This window comes from Chamaea fasciata, unplaced genomic scaffold, assembly GCF_029207755.1.
Source record: "Chamaea fasciata isolate MVZ Bird 193981 ecotype frontalis unplaced genomic scaffold, bChaFas1.0.hap1 SCAF_5, whole genome shotgun sequence".
Lineage (NCBI taxonomy): Eukaryota > Metazoa > Chordata > Aves > Passeriformes > Sylviidae > Chamaea > Chamaea fasciata.
In genome coordinates this window covers 14,618,634-14,631,631 of record NW_027094090.1, presented here as the reverse complement: position 1 = coordinate 14,631,631, position 12,998 = coordinate 14,618,634, and the positions used below count along the sequence as shown (strand labels likewise).

General features: G+C 37.5%; 1 protein-coding gene across 3 annotated transcripts in view; it reads right to left on the bottom strand.

Annotated features, from left to right (window-relative positions):
- SLC2A13 (solute carrier family 2 member 13) overlaps positions 1-12,998 on the bottom strand; it is a 144,858-nt gene that overhangs the window by 27,760 nt on the left and 104,100 nt on the right. For all 3 annotated transcript variants that reach the window (XR_010720749.1, XM_066182912.1, XM_066182913.1), the window contains exon 7: positions 1,738-1,863. Coding sequence is in view for 2 of the 3 variants with exons in the window: in XM_066182912.1 (XP_066039009.1) it covers positions 1,738-1,863 (126 nt within the window). In the remaining variant the exon portion in view is untranslated. The remainder of the gene's footprint in view (positions 1-1,737; positions 1,864-12,998) is intronic.

Below are 12,998 nucleotides of genomic sequence, written 5' to 3'. Positions count from 1 at the left end.
ATTTTATTGGTTTTCCATCTTACGGCAGGACTAACAATATAACATATATAAAATACGTTCATTTCCTCATGAAGGTTTTTAAGCAGGGTCCTCATGCTGTGGAATTCTTGCACATGGAAAGACTGCATTTTGCAACGTGGAAAGGAAATATTTCTTCTTCCCTATCTAATTTGCTCCAATAGGTTGTGCAGTAAAGAGTGTATGCGAGACCGAATTATGAATATGAAAAAATTGCTTATGCCCACATTTACTATGCTAAACAATAGCACTGGTTAATGAAATAAAATTTAATTTTATCTATCAAGTATTCATAAGAAGCTTTTGTTTGCACGTATGCCTTTCTGCATTTCAGTGTGATTCTGCTAATGACAGACAAGTTACTTAAAACTACAGCATACAGGAAATGAATGTTGACTTGGAATATAAAGAGGCATCTGCTATCTTACAAATATGAGCCCACATGCTGCAGATCACATCAGGGTATCAGGCAATATGCAAGGTATGTTCCAGAATGTGACATTGAAGTTAGTCACAGAACAAGCAGGTCAGATGAGATTTTGTAGTTTTCACAGTTATTTATTAACTGTAATAGCCCCAAAATTATATCAGGACATTTAATTTAGGATTACAAAAAATATAAGTTTCTCTTTTCTGCACCTGAAATTAATTACTAAGCCTAATGGTACTGAAATCAAAATGAGGGCAATTTTAGAGTAATTTTAAATTAATGATTCTACAATTAGGAGATATTTCCATACTTTTCAACCTCTGTCCAATATGACTCAGTGCCATTAAGACAGTTGGGTTTAAATTCTGAGAAATATGTTTGAAAGTTAAAAAAAAAAAAAAAAAAAAAAAAAAAAAAAAAAAAAAAAAAAGAAAAAAAGAGGCCCAAACCACCACACAAACCTTTGCCTATTCCCTACGTATATTCATTGTGTGTGGGTGGCTGAGATGAATTATGTCAAGGTGGTTTTATCAGAAGTAATTACATAATTCCCTTGTGGCTCTGAACCATTCTAAACCCTAATCCAAGCCCTAATCATTACCAAAGTATTCATAATGCCTCTATAAGACAGTGTTCCAACTCACAAAGCTATTTCTTAGGAATAGTCAGTACTTCAGAAAACTTGAAAGCTGCTGTGACTTCACAGGAAATTTTTGTGCTGCTTAAGAAAGAGCTGTGATATATTTTGCAGTTGCACCTATGAATGCACACATTTCTACACTCAAGTGCAACATATGGCATAACATCCCTTTCAGGCACAGAACCACAGAAATCTGTGGCCAAACCCCATGCTTTTGACAATTTGAACTTTTCAGATATTGCTAATTTTAGTTTATTCAGCTGAGCTAGTTGTTTCTTTGGTAGGCCAACATTAAAAGTGTGGTTTAACTGATGCATTTTAAAAGAAGATTAATTCAGAGGGCTTTAAGTACATAACTGGGGAATATGCCACTTCAAATTAATGAAAAACATTAAGGAAAGGTAATTTTCCTCATTTCTAGTGTACTTTTGCCATCCTTCCTAAGCGACAGTCTACACCAAAAGGGCTGCACACATCAGGGTCAAGGCTTTAATTTATTGTTAGGAAGTAATCACCCATTTTTGGTTATTTTCTTATTCCTGAACATATTAAGAATTTAACACTTTTTATAAAAGCAAGACTATTCTCAATAGCATAAAATACACTCTCTGTAGAGCACAAGGCTAAAAAATCTTGACAAGCGACATACCTGCCCCAAGCTGCTTTCATTGTAGAATCTTTATCAACAGGAATGCATGAAGACTCAACCACACTTGATTTATTCAATTTGTAGCAGAGACCACAGTCTGGATCTAACATACATCCATTGCAATAGCTGAAAGAGAAAAAGAGAAATACTTAAGCAACACTTCATTCATTTGCGGATGTCAAAACCAACAGCACCTTTTAATAAGTCTTGGAATGCACACAGTTAAGTTGTCAGTGCTGGAAACAAGACAAATAGATTCTCCAAAAAGTATCACGTATTGCTTTCATCCTCTTCTGTAACATATTTTGGTAGTCCATCTGCATCTACCCTGTGATACCTTATGAGGTTGTAGGAGAATTCATTAATAAAATAAATTTTAATTGAAAAAAGACAAGATTGGAGTTGAAAAAAAAGAATCATCATAAAATCATAGAATGATTTGAGATGGAAGAGACCTTAAAGATCATCTAGTTCCAACACCCCCCGCCATGGGCTGGGGTACTTTCTACTAGATCAGAGCCTGATCCAACCTGGCCTGAGTTCCAGTGATGGGTCATCCAAAAGTTCTCTGGGCAACTGCTTCAGTGCCTTATCACCTTCACAATTAAAGAGTTTCTTCCTAAGATCTAAACACTCTGTTTCAGTTTGGAGTCATTCCCCTATGTTCTATCACACATCATACCTAATAACCTAGAATTGGGCATCTATAGATGTAAGTCAGCCAGAGATCGTAATACCACATGAGCAAAGTCAGCACCTGAATTTTCCACTACAATTGATAGACAGAGCCATTATGTCAATGGAGGCAATTCACATACAGGCATCTAGTGCCCAAAAATATCCCATCTGCCCCTTACCTGTCACTGTAGAGCAAGCAGTGCTCTTGCAGACTAGTCCCATGCATCACACTTGCCAGCTCTGTCTCTGATTTCCTTGGGAGTCCAATAAGCACGAGATGCCAACATTCAAAGTTTCCTCAAAGCCACTCTGTTACTTGTTCAAGTGATTAGACAGCAAAACTGTTCTCTAGATACCACTGGCTGCACTGACCACATCCCCACTGACTCCCAACACTTAATATGAGGCTCAGAACTGCACACCTAGGCAGCACAGGATCTGAAAAACATGAAGGCTAAAACTTAAGGCATTAGGACACCTCCCGGTTTCCCTCAGTGTCCTCCCAAGAATCAATACAGAGATGGACAGCAGAGCTGAATTTGCACTGCCTGTTCCATCCTGCTGGGTAACTCCATGTAATGCTAGGCATCAGTAACCAGTCAAGTGGGAAGCACAAGATATCTTTATTTATTCCTCCCTCCCATCCAGAAAGAAAAACTGAGATTTACAGTGTCTGTCTGCATGGCTGCTAATTCAGCTGATCCTCTGGCTTTCTTGGATATTGTAGAATAATTCAGGTTGGGAAGGACCTTAAACACTATCAAATCCAACTGGTCTTCCTGTTGGCATTCAACATAATAAAGGCTGCTGGATTTCATGTCTTGCCAAATGGCAGAGGTTATACAAAGTTACACACAACAATTTAAATAACTTAAAATTATAATTTTCCATGTCTTTTCTGAAGTTTATCTTTCAGATTGAACAGTTAAATAACAGCTCTTTATATATCCTTTAGGTTTGGGCTAGGATTTCCTGTCATTACCTATACAGTGAGCTCATACAATCAGACTCTGACTTCAGACAAGACTGATTTATGCCAGAGGAAACACAGAAATCCAACACACAAGACCTAAAGCCATTTCAAATCTAACTCCCAGCAGACTAAGAGTAGGCAGTTGCTATTCAGAACATTTAGCATTCTTCTGTGGCCTGTTTTATCACTGATATAAAAATTTATGTTGCCTTTGATGAGGTACATGGTCATTGCTTTTTCCAAGATGAAGACCAGTGGTTTTTCCTCCAAAACCCAGCATATACATATTACAATTGTTTCATAACACAATAAAGAAATCTCTATCAGTTACTAAGTCTAACGATGACAGAAGATACAGCATGAAATAAGCAAGGAAGATTTCTTATACAAAGAAACAGTTAAAAATCAATCCAAAACACGTGATGAGGCTGCTTACTCTAGAAATAAAATATACAGTAGTTTCAGGGTTATGCTCTTCTTCCCTCTAGCCCCATTATTATTTGCTAACCTATTTAAACAATTTGAAATTGAACACATTCTGACATACATGCCCATAGTGATATAAATGATACAGGATATAGAATATACTAGGAAAAGAAATGCACAATTTAATACTTACTGACATGACACTATCTCCTGCAGAGCTTATTCCTGTCCTCAGAAGTACCTTGTCTGTCCTATCAATATATATATATATATTGAAATGTATGTCAGAGGGTGAATCTTTAAAAATATTGGTAATTCTTCAAATCCACACCAGAGATCAGTTATGGCCTTGAAAGTTCTACAGAAGAATACTCTCAGATGTCTTGGTAGGAAAGGAAATTTGCATCCAATTATAAACAGGAAATATGCTCCCTCTAGTTAGCATGAGACATATATATTTGTTTAAGTTTATGAGCTAGTGTCTTGAAAACCAGTTCATCTGTGAAAAGCCAGTTCAAAATTCCCAGGCAGGATGGTTGCCTGTAAGACTGACAAGATTGAAATACCTGAGAGAGATTATTTGATTTTGATGAAACCAGGCAGCATTGCAGCAGAAAGGTTTTATGATGAGCCTGTTTCACTCCCTGCCTGCCAGCTGGACTCCTAGGCAACCCAACGGGAAGGCAAGTGTCTAGACTTCAGATGCTTCAGCCTATGAGGCAGAATAACAACAACAACCAGGACTCTCAGGATCCAGAAGTCCAAAAATGCCCAGCTCCTTTGCAAATCAGCAGCATGAACTCAACAGAACAAAGCAGCCTGGCCTCACAGTTTATGGGGAACTGCCATGGAATGGGATTTCTGGGTTCCTGCTTAAACAACCCAGCATGTTTACTGAGGAGCTGACAGACTGTTAGCAGAGTAGATATCCCCAGCCCTGCAATTCCTCACTGATTCTGCCAATACACTCAACACATGTCCCCTTCATCCAACCACACAGGAATAACTGATATCTAGAAAGACTGACAGCACCAATTTTGAGGTCCTTTCATTGCAGTTTCTTGCCAGCCTGAGCAGCAGCAACTTTCAGAACGCTCTGCTCTGGATCAGCCTGCCTGATTAACTGTTCCTGAGGTTAGAGGTTGAACAAAGGCCACGAAGCCATCCTGTCTCACAGAGAATGAATGAATTACTAATTGACTAGCTGTGTAAGTTTTTCTTGATACAAAATTACTGTTTTCTTTCTTTCTAACAGTGCAGTTTACTAGGCTCTAATGCAGTCTCTAAAAATATTGAGTAAAATTTCTGACCTGCCAAAGTGACTCTCCAGGTGCTGATGAAAGGTTCATAACTGCTTTTCCCCCTGCTTAGAATACTCCACAGTTATGTTGGTTTCATCATTACATTTTGCAGTTTAAATTTGCAAAATGACCTTGTAAGTAATGACTCTCCTACAATTCTCAGCAGTCTTGTAACTTGAGCTGCAAGTTTTTACCTTGCCACATTTTGTTGTGATTTAGCACTAAAATACCTTTGGCCAGTGCCTTTGCTCTGCGAGTACCATTTCTCCTTTTCTCACACTGTTTTGACTTTTTCAAGCTGAACCTCAATTCAAAACATCTCATCAATTTTCATTTTTGCCACATTTTAAAGAACTTTCAACTTTGCTTTCCATATTCTGGACACGGACTGTGTAGCTGTACAGAATGTAGCACCTGTTTTCATAATATTCTACTGCATGAGTAGCAGAACAGCCACTCAGAGTATGAAAACATCCCCAAATACAGACCTTTTTTGTGGACCGACTCTACTTCTTTCAGATTCGTCATTCACACTGAGTACATGCTGCAGGATCAGCCTGAGTATGTGAAGAAGGCTTTTTATGGGAAAATCTGATAGATCTGCTACATGCAAGTTGGACCTGACGATCCTTATGAGTCCCTTCCAACCTGAGATACAATGCAAGACATTTTGCTCATGCCCTGTCTTGTCCACAGCGTAAATTCCACTGTTGTGAGCTTTTTTAACCCAGTGCTCCTGTTCTGTATGACGCAAATGTTCATATTCCTGAAGTCGGTTTTCCTCACAGAACTGCAGAAACAATAAAAACAGTCTCAGGCAGGAAAGACTCAGTGTAGGGACAGGAGGGTCTTGCAGTGCCTACTGTGGATTAGCACATTCCACTCATAAGAGAATATAAGCTGCAAAACATTCCAGGCTAGAAGGAATGTCTCTTTGTCTGTGCTGCTTTCTCCTATTTCCAGCTTGCTGTTTGCCACACTGGAAGCATGATCCTAGGCCAGGTGGATCTTTTATCCTACCCTGAGGTTACTCTTAGCTCTCAAGGTTGGCTATGTCTAACACAGTCTCTGCCTGACTTAGCATAGTGTAATTCCTTTCCATCTCCTTACAGAACAACAACAAACTGCTTTCCTTGCTTCTGTTCTTGTATTCTATCTACAAGACAATGTCTCTTCCTCCAGCCTCAACCAAAAGCAAATGGCCAAGTCAGCTGAGCTGAGTATCACCGGTCAGGCCAAGCCTGCTCAGCTGGACTCACCAAGGGACATGGGCAACTGAAGAATCCAAACTGAAGAATCCAAACAAAAAAAAATCAAACCAATGGCTTTTGGACAAATACTGCAGTAGACTTACTAGCTCTGTTGACACGTTAGGATACTGATACTTTCAGCCAGATATATAACTAAGAATCTTAGGGGTTTTTTGACAAATGGTTTACTTCATTTTTATACACAAACTCAACTCAGTTAGGTACAAGGACCATATTTAAAACTGCCTGATGCTTGTGCCTGAGGGCTTGTGCTGTTTGCACAGGCTACACTGCACCTCAGGCATGAAATCAAGCCTTTCTTTATACTTCTGATGATTCCTGTGTTGCTTCCAGAAGTGAAGCACTAAATTCAGGTTACATATAACTGGACAAGAATATAGGGGATGCTTTAAGCAGTTAAAATGTGTGCTAACTGCAGATACCACTTCCAGCTGTTGTTTCTGGGACATGGGAAATACAGTAATTAACGAAGAATGAGAAAAATCCACTTGGACTCCAAGAGCACTTTCTTGCTATTATTATAAGAGACCAAGGGCCAGAAGTTTATTTGCTAAGTTCTACCAACACTCCATTAGATAATACATGCATCTATTTAGTGGTGTTCATAAGAAAAAGCAATCATTTATAATCACAGTACTTGGATGCTAACTGCAGTTTTGTAATTTACCACACGGATACTCCAACAGATCTAAATCACAGATATGCTCAAGTATGATCAACCCTTTCTCATCTTCAAATCAGGCTCCTGCTTCATCTATTCCACTGAGATGATTCTTTGGTGTCCTCTCTAAAGTTCCAGACCAGCCCTGAATCTTTACCCTTCCTGATATGCCAGCCACAAATACATACATTAGTTTTCTTCAAACATTCCTTAAACCTTCTTCACAAAGGCTCCTGTTCCTCAACTATGCAACATAACTGATGCAACCTCACAGAAATTGTTTTCAGCCTCTTGGTGTTTGCTACTCATGCTTTAGATGTGGTGAGGATGTGAAGGTTCAACTATTCTTCTTACCTATCATAGTCCTATGAGGATGACTCTACAAACCTTGCCTAGTCCTTAGATCATCAGGGCGATCCCAGTACTGCTACAAGCACCTTGGCAGCAGACAGTGCTAAAATGCTGACATCACGTGAGGAGTGTCCGGACCTACTCGCCTAGAGATATCAACTGCTTGTCTTTGATGATCTTTTTTTTTTATCTTTTTTTTTTTTTTTCCCTGAATTTATAGAGCCTCCAACTGCAGAGCTTCCTGATTTAATCCCGGAACTGAGCAACACAAACAAGACAATAAAAAAACAGAAACAACTGACTTTCACATGCTTTTATTTTCGACAGAATGGCTGTCTCTGTAGCATAATTTGTTTTCAAAACTACTTTTCCAAAGAGATCCTACATGTAGATACTATTTTCCCAGCTTCCAGACAAATCAGATAGAAATCTTGTTCAAACTTGATTAAAATCATTCTTGTGTGACTAAAACCTGCAGACTATGTAAAGTATAACATCATCACTTTGGAAGATTTAAAAAAAAAACATTCCCTAAGCATTGTTTTGGGTTTTGTTAAACAGCAAAGTCTTAGAAGTACTAGCAGAATGTGAAGTGTTAATAGGTCACTATATGAATAACCTTGTTTCCTCACTAATGCAGAGTTTGAGTCAAAGTATGTGGAAAACTTAGAAATGGTTACAGGAATTCCATTGCACTCAGACATTATAGTTCAGGTAAGTTACTTTTCAGATCTTTGTGTTTAAATTGATGAGAAGAGTTTTTTTCTGATTCACTTAAAAATGCTTACTGCATGGAGTGACATATTCCTTCCTATCCTCTTTAATTTCAAATTAAATAACAAGTTTTGATTGATAGGACCAACATGCCAGCACACGGAAAATCATTATCAAGCAATATATCACTATATTATTTACTTAATAAATTTCAAGACTATGTTGAGGTCATTTCACAATTCTGCTACATAAACTATTAGAATTTTAACTATACTTCATAAGAGCTGGCAAAAGCATCCTCAGATATGTTTATCCTTTTATATATTCATAATTTTCTGACCTCAATGGCCAAAACACATTACTATATTTGTAATTGCAATTCTCAGTCATCAGAAAGACCAGTAGCTTGGGCACTTTGACATTAGACAGAAAAAATGAAAATCACATTTTAACAAATACTGGTTCCATGATACAGTGACATTATAAAAAATAGCAATGCCTAGTTTGCTGATAAATCAGATTGGCAACGAGTTCTTAACAAAATAAAGTACAATACCTAATACACCTACTTGTATTTGATATACCTTATTGTATTTAATAGCCTTAGCCTCCTAAGGCTATTAAATACAATAAAACCAGCTTCAGTTATTAGGTTAGCTAAGTTTTTCAGGACTGATCACAATTACACACTTCTGTTACATTCATAAAGAAAATATATATTTCTGTCCATTAGCTATCTTACTAAATGGCTATGTGGGTGTACTAAATATTGTTGCATTCATCTTGGTGGTGTGTATTTGTACAATGAACCACGTGAGGGTGACTAATTCAAAAATGAACAATGGAGTCCTTGTGTGCCCAGCACAGCTGGCACCGCCTGTACTATTTTAATCAGTGTGAAGACAATCTGTTCAGGAAGGATCCTGAGAAACCTTGTGTGCACAGGTATCATTTCCTTAAGATATGAGGGCTGACCTAAGCTTAATACAATATTTACCATTTTCATATTGTAACTCACTTGAAAAATACAGGCAGAACAGGTTCGCATCATGTCTTCTAAAGCAGACCAAGTTTCAAGAAGTGCAGAGAGAGACACAAATGAAGACAAAATGACAAGAATACAGGGCAGCAGGACCAGAGTCATTTTACAGAAATGGCTCAATGCCCCAACAGCCGCATCATTGAGTCTTTAAAGATTGGGAAAAGGTGGGAGGGTAGCTAATACATATGCCCTAACCTAAACCTCCTTCCAGAATCAGGCAAGTTCCCAGTAAAAATGGGAATGTTTACAGCCTTTTGGTAGTTGGAATAATAATAGGAATGGATAGTTCATCTTTTCACTTCTGAAGTCACAGATTTTGGAATGGTGTTGCTTTGTATTCTTAAATTTACCTTTGATATTTCTGTGGCCTTGATGGTAAGTATGATCACAGCTGCTGAGGAGATTAAGATCAAATAAAACAGGCGGTCACACTGCAAATCTCTACACAACCTTATACAGCTGAGTGTGAAAATGAAATTTGATTAATGGATGGTACAGAGAGGAGGATTCACCCTGCCTCTCCTCAGTGAGATACACACCCACTTGCAGCTGTAAGGAGGCAAAAAAAAAAGTGTTTGGAGTGCTCTGCTGAATTTGCAGTATTTCCATGATTCTTTTTTTTTTCACAGATTAATGAATTATTTTTTGGCTTCTCAACTATAATATTGTACATCTCTACACCAAATAAAAATAATTTATTAGATTTATTTTATGCACAGCATATCTTACTGGTTTGTTTTCTGCAACCATGTGCAGGTACCTTGTAACTCCATTTGCATGGCACAGCTCTTTGAGAACACAGTACTCAAGCCCTATGTGCTTTTTTGAATTAGGACAATGACTGTGCTCTTCATTTATAAGACGGTGCTAGTCTTTCTATCTTCATTGTTATTCTAGCAGCAGAAATTAGTCTGTGCAGAGGAATATGGATCTGAGGGAACAACAAGCAAACAGACCGTTTGTAGTAGCTCTGAGGGTTCCTTAATGGACACCCACACTTACTTTAACCCAATGGATTTACTAACATAAACAGTTTTTTTTTACTCTACACAGTATCAGTGAAACTTCTGTCAGCAAAATAAATTCTACTGACGCTATCATAACTTATAAATACATTTTGACACAGACAAACACAAAATATATTTAGGAAACACCCCTACACTCTGAAATGCCCAAGCTGCAAACAGGTTTACACTTTAGGTTTACTCCACCTCAGAGAAGCACTGTGTCCCCACAAGAGGAAAAGAACGACGAGCTGCATTTGTGCGGGCACATATTTAAAAGTAGTTAGAGGGAGATGGCATTATGTGTTCACCTTCTGAAGTCCTGCTGCCTTTTGCCTTTCCCAAACTTTCTGAGACCTCTTGAAGACTTGCAAGATATAATGCAAAGGAATCTGAGACCCCAGCAGTTTTACTAGAACAAGCTAAAATATGGGTTAAAGAGCAAGGGACCACTGCTATTAATTTACTTCCTTTTACTTTGATTGATTTTCTGTTTGTAACTGTCTCTACAGCAACACTTGCTGCCCTACACAGTGGCTACCTGTACAGTAGAGTCATTATTCTTACAGTAGCAAAGAAAATATATGACTGATGTTACACAGAGTAGACTTTTTCTTTCAAATCTTAAGGTTTGAGAATCTTTTTGATTCAACTTTATAACTGCCATGGGGAATACCTCCAAGGGCAAAAAGGAGAGAGAGGTGAGTCACAATGCAAAACTCAGCCTTCAGCTTTTGTCTGGTTTGCAGTTCCCATCTCCTCTTCCTTCCAAGACCATGCACATTATGTTGAAGTCCTTCTAACCGAAATGGAATGCCAAAAACACCATCTACTTTCTTGTGACAAAACCAATATTTTATATTTCATTCAGCTTACTGTGCATAGAAAGTAGGCACACTCAGATCTTAAACAGCTACTTTTCCAAGTCAAATAAAATATATGCTTGTTTGTCATACTCTTCAGAAATAATTAATACTAATATTCATGATGCTGAAGGAATTCTTCCTTTGGCTCCATGTGGATCACAGTTCGGTGATGTTTTGAGGCATGAAAATTTATAGTTTTAGGTATACAAGTGCGAAAGTTATTATTAGGCACATCAATCCCTACTTTTTTGTACAAATCTTTTAAATACCGGGTGCTGTACCCTAATTCTGTGCTTTGTGGGCAAATGCATCCGTTTATTATTTTCAGCTCTCCTGGCTTTTGTGTGTCTCTCTACTAAAGTATAGCATAAGATTAAAATAGAACCACCTGAAGTTTTCTCATGTGTTGCTCATTATTTCCCCCTCCATTCACTTCCATCTTTAAAAAAAGAGAGCTCCTTCTATTTCAAAATACTCACAAATGAAAATATTTAAATTATATTATTGTTCCATTTCCAGAACCTTTGAATTTTTATCTTACCTGCTTTTGCACACTTCACATCAGAAACAGAAATCACAACAGATTACAGGTATTCCAACAATTCATGAAACAACTTTACAAGAACTACCTGCTATAATTTTTCATGCTTTTGCCCAGAAGTGCACACCATGAAAGCCATGAAAATTTCCTTCCTGACTGGCTGTGATCGAACATGAAAATTCTGCTGAATATTTCTCATTGGTTTTTAAGTTGGACTAGCCATATTTCTTGTACATGAATTTTGTACGGTTTCAGGCTACATTAACCATCTAGCTTTATTAAATAACAAATTATGAGTTCTGCAAAGGGTGCATCTCCTCTCTCCAGACATCCTTTCCAAACAGTTAACTGAAGTAGTAGGCAAATCCTTCTCACATTTTTCTTTTAATGTAATCTGATTCCAAAAGGAGAGCATCTTCCCCCTTTACCTCTTTTAACCAGACTACTTGCCCTTTTGTAGACAGGCCCATCTCAAAAATGCAAATTATAGCTGACACAGCAGTAGAACACAAGTAAATACATACATTTTCAATACAGAAATTATTACATCTGATGGTGTCCTGTGTTGTTGTTATTTACACTCTATTTACACTCAGTGAAGACCTTCCATCCCCTCCCCAGTTTTCTATAAATCTGCAGATCCTCAGAATCTTTCACCTAAAACGTTGCACTGGCGTAAGAAAAGCCACGAACCATATTTCTAGCCAAAATCGCTACAAAACTAGAAGTGTACCTCTAGTTTCTTGATATTTATTTCTACTACAGAAAGACAGATTTTTAATATCATTTACAATTTCTTCAACCATTGAACTAGTCTTCTCTAGTTCCCTGAATAAGGAATTTTCTAGTCTGTCAGCTAAATGAACATAAGAGCACTCACAGGTGAATAAACCCCACCAAATATAGAAAACTACACATTCTTAAACCCCTGGAAGTAATGCTATCTGAAACCATGACTGCATATGGAAAATAGGTCAAAATCTGCACATGCATTATAATTTTTTATTGGTATGCAATTATCTGAACATTACTTCTTCCCACTCAGGACAACAAGAAGCAAGGAACACATCTTCTTGAACAGTTTATAGCTGCTATACATGACAAGCAGATGAATAACAGCAAGCAGTTTTATAAATTCCTTATAAAATATTCCTCATTTTGTGTACCTGGTAACTTGTAGCAGGTATGATGTATTAGAAGAGGTATATGTGGAATTTGCCACTTAACCACCTTATTTAGTCCACAAACTTCCAAAGGAATACCCAGAGAATTTAGTCAAAAACTCTAATTTTCTCTACAGAGGGAAGTTAGGATTTTAAATTTAGCTTTCTAGTTTAGTTCCTTGTACTAGGCTCTGTGAATAACCATTACTCATACTAAGTTGTAAAACTCAAATTAATTGGAAACAATCTTCAAGAAAATTGGATGAATGA